The sequence below is a fragment of the Cyprinodon variegatus genome, unplaced genomic scaffold, assembly GCF_000732505.1.
Source record: "Cyprinodon variegatus isolate N-32 unplaced genomic scaffold, C_variegatus-1.0 Scaffold47, whole genome shotgun sequence".
Classification (NCBI taxonomy): Eukaryota; Metazoa; Chordata; class Actinopteri; order Cyprinodontiformes; family Cyprinodontidae; genus Cyprinodon; species Cyprinodon variegatus.
Genome location: NW_015150500.1, coordinates 936428 through 945086, shown reverse-complemented (window position 1 = coordinate 945086; position 8659 = coordinate 936428). Strand labels below are relative to the sequence as shown.

The 8659-nt window shown below is 35.7% G+C and overlaps 1 protein-coding gene across 1 annotated transcript in view; it reads left to right on the top strand.

The window, feature by feature from the left end:
- The window catches only part of LOC107082128 (extended synaptotagmin-1-like), a 21948-nt gene extending 16515 nt beyond the window's left edge, over window positions 1-5433 (top strand). Inside the window, 13 exon segments of the mRNA XM_015370642.1 lie at window positions 937-1113; window positions 1204-1286; window positions 1896-1944; window positions 2076-2165; window positions 2274-2369; window positions 2457-2528; window positions 2605-2691; window positions 2779-2925; window positions 3018-3160; window positions 4225-4356; window positions 4435-4537; window positions 4810-4859; window positions 5197-5433. Of these exon segments, the coding sequence (XP_015226128.1) occupies window positions 937-1113; window positions 1204-1286; window positions 1896-1944; window positions 2076-2165; window positions 2274-2369; window positions 2457-2528; window positions 2605-2691; window positions 2779-2925; window positions 3018-3160; window positions 4225-4356; window positions 4435-4537; window positions 4810-4859; window positions 5197-5224 (1257 nt within the window). The 3' untranslated portion in view covers window positions 5225-5433.
- Window positions 5434-8659: the final 3226 nt, after the last annotated feature.

The following is an 8659-nucleotide window of genomic DNA, read 5'->3' as shown; positions in this document are numbered from 1 at the left end:
AAACTAATGATTTAGCAGCATATGATTTTCATCAGTTTGTAAAACAAACCAACAACCTTCAGTTAGTTAATTAAATTAAATTCTGTTTATTTATATAGCGCCAAAACACAACACATTATCTCAAGGGACTTTACAGAGACAATTCAACCAGATCATATAGTCAGATTGGTTCATAGTTACCAAGCATGCTTGTAGCGACAGTGGAGAGGAAAACTCCCTTTTAACAAGAAGAGAACTCAGGCAGAAGCATGCTCAGTGTGAGCGTCCATCTGCTTTGGCCGACTGGGGTTCAAGGGGACAGAAGCAGCTGCTACAGCTGCTGGCTATGGACTGGGATCTGATGCAGCACCAGTGAAATCTGAATCAGATTAGCTAAGGTTAAAAACCAACTAATCAAAGCCCAGGTCCTGTTAAATAGTTGTTTTATAACAACTCTCTTTATGACACTACATACAAAATGCATTATAACAAGAGGTGATACTTGTTTGAATAAGTTCCTACTGATCTAAGGTCTGTGATGCAGCTGCCTGTGTTTATAATAATATAGTCAGATGGTGGATGGTTGAAGGGAAAAATGCTGCCTGGTTTCAGCCTGTTTATCCTCCTGTAGTCTCATGGATGGGGCTGGTTCCCAGTATTTTGATGCAGATGTGGTTGTCTCGTGTCGGCTTGTAAAATCTCCAGAAGCTCAAAATAAAGCCTGGGATTTACCAAAGGATGGATGACTCATAAATTGCTTGTGTTGTTGGTTTGATGTTGAAACAGAAAACAAGAAGAATATAGCAGCTTTGCACACATTTTAGAATAAAAAAAAAACATGTGACCACCCTTTTACCCTAATTGATTGATTTAATGCTTACCAAAATGAAGAGAAATGCCAGATTTTAAGTTGTGTTTATGAACTTGTTTTAAACAGTTTACATGTTCTTCCTGTAGGGGGTGCTGAGGATCCACCTGCTGGAAGCCAAGAACCTTATAGCAAAAGACAACCTGATGGGGGGCATGGTGAAGGGCAAGAGTGATCCTTATGTTAAAATCAACATCGGAGAGAATTCTTTTAAAAGTCAGGTCATCAAAGAGAACCTAAACCCAACATGGAATGAGATGTATGAGGTAGGCAGGATGATGCTTCAAATATAACAGCTTGTTTTCTTCCTGTCTGCTTGTTTTTCTGAAGGCATTTATTTATGCTTCTTTGAACAGGTAGTTGTGAATGGGCGCAGCAATCAGGACATCAAGTTTGAAGCATTTGATAAGGACATAGATTCAGATGACTTCTTAGGACGGTGTGTATGAATTGTTGAAACAATTTTTATTTATATTGCCTCACAAAACTATTTATACTTTCCCCTTTTTTCACTGGATATGTACATTCTTTAGTAACAATATCACATTTCTTATTTAGAGGGGATATTATGTTAAACCGTGAAACAGGACAAAAACTGTTAATTATATGCAGATCTATAGTAGAATCGATTATATCAAAGTCTATGTATGTGTTAGAATTGCTCAGTCAGAGACATACCTAAATCATTTTAGACTTTAAATCAATATCCACAGAGATTCTTAACTCATTCTGCCCAAGATGGAGAAGTTTGGGGGATAAAAACTAGCAACAGTTTAATTCTTTTTATGTGTGCAGCAGATAGAGGCATACAAAGACAGACTTGCACCATTATTTGCAACAAAATGTGGTCTTACAAACTGATTAAGGAGGGCTGAATACAAATTCTAACCACTTTTAGTTTTTCTTTCTTTAAGCTTTTCTGTTACAAAACCCTTTGATTTGTTCTAACATTAAATCTGTATAAAATATAAGGAATTTAATGCTTGCATGAGCATTTTTAAGGCCCTGTGAGATTCTGTTAAACATTTGTCTGTTTTCCCGTTTACAGATTCACTGTTCAGCTAAATGAGGTCATCAGATCACAGTACACAGATCAGGTTAGTCAGTAACTCATGATCCCGAAACTCATCTTGTGACTTCCTAACCTTGTGTTGTTATATATTTTATTGAAGGGTGTTGTCCAGCCTGTTTATCTGTAACTATCTCTCTTCTTCTCTCCCTGCTGCAGTGGTTCACTCTGAAGGATGTGAAATCTGGACAAATTCATTTGATTCTAGAATGGGTTCCTACTGTGTCAAACTCAGCAAGAGTAGAACAGGTCGGCCCTCTATGACTGTATTATTGTCCTCTATGAGTGATGACCTTTTAAATATTGGTTAGATGCGTGCAAACAACGTAAACAAGATGCTGTGCTTCATGTTTCTAGGTGCTGCAGCTTCAAACTCTGCAGTCATATCAGAACAAAGCTGTTCCCTCAGCCGCTCTGCTCTCTGTCTACTTGGAGGGAGCACATTCACTACCAGTGAGTCAGCTGATGTTAATCTATCATCACTGTCTGCTGCATATATGATTTCATGTAAAATAAAACATTGCTCCTTTTTTAATACAGCTTAAGAAGAGTGGAAAAGAACCTAAAGCAGGTGTTGAGCTTGTTCTGGGTGAAACAACCTACAAAACTAAAGTGAGACTCCTAAAGCCTTTTGCTCGTCTTGTAGTGATTCAGCTTTTCCAATAACTTGCGTTTCACCTCTCGCCAGCTGTGTGACCGGAGTACAGATCCTCAGTGGAATGAGTCTTTCTACTTCCTGGTCCATGATCCTAAACGTCAGATGCTTGTGGCAAAGGCAGGATGGTTCCCATATCTCTTGTTGTTGCTCACTAAATAGTCTTAAATTCTGTCAAAAATAACTATCCCTCTGGTTCGATTGCAGCTGTCTAGTGGCTGGGATGAGCCAATTGGAGCTCTGGTGATCACACTTAAGAATCTTCTGGCTGCACCACAGCTGGTCCTGGATCAGTGGTTTCCTTTAGATGGAGCCTTACCTGAAAGTCAGATCCTGCTGAGGGCTGAACTTAAGGTGACAGATCTAAAAAAAAATGTTGACACGCTTCATCTGAAGGCTTTTAGCTTTGATTAGTAATATAGATAGTCTTATTATGTTTCTAACAGATCCTGAACTCCAAGATGGTGGACATGATTGATTCAGGGACTCTGCCCTGTACTGCTCCTGCACCTGGAAATGGTCAGGTGAAGTTGTCCCTGTCTTACAGCTCAAAGGAGAGAAAACTGGTGGTGATTGTCCATGCCTGCAGGTGTGTGCTGAAACATACAGATAGTGTTTGTAACTTTTCTTATTGAATTTGACCATGTTAACACAAAGACTAGTTTTAGGTTACAAAAACCAAACCATGTCACATTGATCTCATTTAAACAAACTTAGATTGTTAATAAGAATAAAGTTTAAATAGAATGACAGACATGCTTCATTATATCATGCTGTAGTCACTAGGTCTATAACTAACGATTATTTTGCTAACCAATTAATCTGTTGATTATTTTTTTCCAAAAATCGATTAATACTCAGACAGCAAAAGGTTCATTAAAGAATTTTTTTTTTATGAAATTAAACCAGGTTGAACTAAAACCTTTCCACTTGAGGAGTTCTGGATAGAGCACATTTTTTAATGAAAAATGTTGTATATTATATTTTGGTATAATTACTGCTCTATGTGGGTCATTCTGTCAGCTAAAGGCTTGTTTTACAGTCTCTATACTCCAAATAATGATTAATCGGTTACTATATTAGTTGAAGATTATTTCAATAATTCAAACCAGCTATACTGGAAATGAAGCTATTTTATTCATGCCATTTAGCTATTTTAGGGAGAAATCTGAATTATTTCCTCTGTCAATTGTTTGTATCCCCTAAATTCTGATCTTTTGCCCGATATAGAGTCATTTAAGAAAAGCCAGCAGCTGATCCAGAGCAGATTTGTGATTGAATTTAAAAGAATAAACTTAATGTATGTTGTAAACTCAGAAAATCTCTATATTAATTTCATTAGTATTGAAAATCACCAGTCATATTCAAAAAGCTGCATTCTCTCGTATAATTCTAGTTGTTCTCCCTCTTCCTGACATCAACAGATCGTTTCTACTAACCAGTTTTTGTTTATATCCTGTTACTACATGGATTCACTCTGCAAAGAAACAATAATGACATATGAAACATTACTTTATGTCTGGCATCTACTGAACATTCCTGACTTTGTAAATACAGCCTCTGCTTCAAATAAGCTAACGTTTTTCTCCTATTAAGGATGTTTTTACACAGAAAAGCAAAAAGGTTAAGTTAAATATTTTGCCTTTTACACAGAGGTCTGGTTTCTCCAAGTAAGGACTCTGTTGACAGCTATGTCTCCATCATGCTGCTGCCAGACAAAAGTAAAGCTACCAAGAAAAAGACAGCAGTGAGGAAAAAAGACCTCAACCCAGAGTACAATGAAAGGTAAACATTTTGTCTCTATATAGTTTGTAGCTGTTTATTTTCTGAACTGTTTTCTTATATTTGTTCATGTCTCTCAAGGTTTGAGTATGATCTGCGTGAGGATGAGGCCAGATTCAGGCGCCTCAGTGTGTCAGTAAAAAATAACTCCGCCTCTTTCAGGAGCCCGGATGTTATTGGACAGGTCAGTGTGAGGCTGCATCCATATACAGCTTTATCTGTGTTATCACCATACATTTATGGCAACCAAAAAACAACTATACAGGCAATGTGATGTAACTCAACCAAAAAACGTGCAGAAAAAAAACAGTACATATGAATAGGAAGAATCTTCGGCATGCAGCCTGGCTGATTACTTCTTCTACATTAAATACATATGCTATTTATCTTTCACTCACAAAAATCCACAGGCTACATGCAGACTAACTGATCCCAGTTACTAATCTACTCTTTCAGGTGCTGATTGAGTTGGCCCAGATTGACCTGACTTCTGGAGTCACTGACTGGTGAGATTAACTGATTGAACAAACCCTAAACGCTGTATAAAGGCACTGTTTTGGTTCTGGATAAGATCCCTTACAAACTTATTTATTAATTTAATATGAAAATAGCAACATTTACTTTATCGTATAGTGTATAAATTCTCCCAATAAAGAATTTTAGCCAAAAACTACTTAACTCATGGGAGGAGTTGGTTTTAAAAGCAAATTATCATCAAATGGTAAAGTGTCCGGCCGTTAGGTGTCTCTAAACCTTTCAATGTGGTTTCTTGTTAATTACATTCTCTCTTCAGTTAATGTTGGGTTGTGTTTTTGTTTTTCATTAGTCTGTTTTTCATTACAGGTTTACTTTGACTGATGATGCTGAATAGCTGCCCTGCTCGCTCACTTGGAGAGTTTAATGACTCCACTCTGCTGTCACACTCACAGATGCCTTCTGTTTCCCACCTTTGCACAACTGCTGTAGTTTTACCTGCAACCACGCAGCTCATTGTGTATTGCCATGAAGTATAAAGTGGATTATACTGCACACGCACCAAAGATAATAGAAAGAAGCAGTTAAGTAGAGAGAAAAAAATGGAGGAAGTGAATGATGAAGAGGCCTTTGAAGTACTTTGTTTACTTTTGTTGATTTTTTTTTCTGTGAGGAGAATCTTAAAGTAGAAGAGCTTCCTGTTTGAAGGACAGAGATGTTTAATGTATACTTTAATTAATGTGTTGGTACCATTGCAGTATTTTAAACTTTATTTAAAAACAAGCTTGAAGTTTTAATCATTTCAGTGCATTCTGCCATGGAGTTTGGCTGTAATCATTTTTTCAAATTTTTTTTTACAGTTTAGCCTTATGACTTTTGATATATTTGTGTGTATATCTGCAAAAATCAGACTAAATCCTGATTGCTGAAAGATGGTGTAAAATAAAGTTGTTTTCCAGCTTCAGACTAATGTTTTATCTTTGGGGGATTTATATTTCTCCATTAGAGATAGGGTGAGGAGCTCAGTCATCAGGGGAGAACTTGGAGTAGAACCGCTGCTTCTCCACGTAGAGAGAAGCCAGTTGAGGTGACTCAGGCATCTGGTTAGAATGCCTCCTGGATGCCTCCGAGGTGAATTGTTCCGAGCTTGTCCCACCAGGAGGAGACCTAGAGGGATACCATTGGTTGGTTGGTTGAATGGCTGGTAGGTTTGATGGATGGATGGATGGATGGATGGATGGATGGATGGATGGATGGATGGATGGATGGATGGATGGATGGATGGATGGATGGGATTTTTATTTCTGCTTTAACCTTAATAACAGATTAATAATAACTTATCTCCACTGAAATAAATCAAACAGTGCACGGTTATGTTTCATTGGAAGACACATTTCTACTGATTTCTTTACATCCCGAAACTATTTCTGCCACATACTTATCATAGATCAAATCAAATACCTTTTTTTTTCTTTTAAACAGATTTCTTTTGCTCTTTTTTTCCACTTGCTGATAGAAGACTAATTTTAATTTAATCAAAATAATTTGATTTTTTTTTTTTGGTTCACTAAAACAACTACTACAAATGTGCTGTTCATCAATTTAATTTGTGAATGAAATGTCTTCTGTTATTTAGAGTGCAAAACATTTTATTCATTCAAGCACTCTGGTGGGATACAGAAACACAAAACATTGTAAAAAAAAAAAAAAAAAAAAAATTAAGAAAAAAATCTTAATTTTTTATTCAAAAGTGGTCGTAAGAACCACATATTAATTATCTGTTGAGAAATTTTAATTTAGCAAAGAGATTTTTCTAATATTATTTTGGTTTTTAAAAAATGTCTTTAACCCTCTATTAAAGAATTAAGTAAATTCTGTGTCTTTTAAGGTGAATTATAGCTGATCATAAAACTACTGTGCACATGCAATCAACACTCCGAGGAGTGGGAGAATGAAGCAATAACATATATATATATATATATATATATATATATATATATATATATATATATATNTGTCAAACTTTTGGTGTCGATCATTCGATTTCATCCTGGACACTACAGAAAATGGGCTAAAAGTGTTAAAAACCGAACTTCTCCTTTAAGTTAAATCAGCAACTTTCAAGGTGAATTGTAGCTGATCATAAAAATTCAGTGAACACTACGGTGCACATTACACACATTCACCATATTTTGTGTAAGAAACGTATTCTTCTTTCCTGAATATCTTCTTTCAGTCCTTACAGCATTGAATTAGTACTTTGGGCAGTCCTGCAATGCAATCAACCCTCCCAGTAAAATAAAGCTTACATGTCCTTGACGGTCATATCAGAAAACCACCCAAACAGCACATCCTTTAGACAAGGAAGAGGGCAAAGAGCAGCTGAAACTGCTGAAAAAAAATTTTGAACAGAAAATTATATTTACTAGTTGGAAGGTCCTGGGCAACTGGTTTGGACAACCAGGTGATCTTGAATAATATTTTTCACAATGTCGGGAAGACCACAGAGGTTCAGCTGCTAATGTTTATGTTTCATCATTCTTCACTTTGTTTATTTTGATGCTTTATGTTACTCTTTATTATTGTGCTGTTACAGACATAGGTATCCTGACACAAAGTGCTGAGCAAAGACAATAAAGACCTGAAAGCTAAAGAAATTCAGTAGCACTGACAAAGTGAAGGCTAATTAAACGTGAGATGTTTAAAAAATTGAAAAATGTAAAACACAAATTCAGAGATGACTTGAATTTCAAATTAATGAGTTTTCATATTTTGTTTTTTAACATTTTTGAATGACAATAATTGATGATGTCATGATTTTAAAAAACAAAAAAATGGGTTTGTGAAAAATAATTTTGTAAAACTGTGCTCAATATAGATCAAATTAAAAGCTAAAAACAATACAGAAAACAAAGGTGAAAATCGATCATTTATATCACTTGTTTTCTACTAAGTATCGCACAATTACCAGTAAGTTGAAGTAAGTTTATTAATGTATTATTTTGTGTTTAGTTTTACTTTATCCCTAATCCTTGTTTTTAATTTTCAGCACCTTTTTAGCTGTGGCTTGTGTTAAGTGAATGAATGAATGAATTATTTAATGTTTTGAGGATGATAACCTAGATGATAGAATAATGTTCAATGGCTCCATCATCACCAACTCAGTGTATAGTGTTGGATACAGCCGTTAAAATAAATTTAAATTGTTATGTATAAAACTTACAATTGTGGAAGCCTGGTTTACATATATAAACGCAGACGCACATTCTGATCAAAATAATTAAATGACCAGAAGAAATGAAATGGCAAAACCTGAGCGCGTATGACGGAGGAGGGTCATTTGTACGTGACTTTCCTGACTGCTGAGCTGAAGCTGCTTTAATTTCATTTAGCCTACTGAGAAGTGCTGAAAACATCGACGGTAAGTACGTCACACGGTTCACTTAATATTTTACTGTTTTTATACAGGAAATGTCACCGAATTTCTGTAAATATTGCTCAAAGAAGTAGTTTGTAGAAACGTAAAGACAGAGGCGAACCTAAACGTTTAATTTTACTGTTGGATCTTGGCTGGCATAAGCGAAAGTAGAGCAGAGCAAGAGTGTAACTTTGTGATACAAAATGGTGGGGGCGCTCTAAGGATAGTGGCTGATGGACCTACAGCTACTCAACCCGTACGCTTTCAATTATGGAGGACCAACTCTGCCATATTTAAAAATAAATACAGAAATAAGTAAATGCTCAATAAATATATAAGCATACAATTAATTGCCAACAAAAATACAATAAACACTCTGCCATATTTAAAAATAAAAACAGAAATAAATAAATG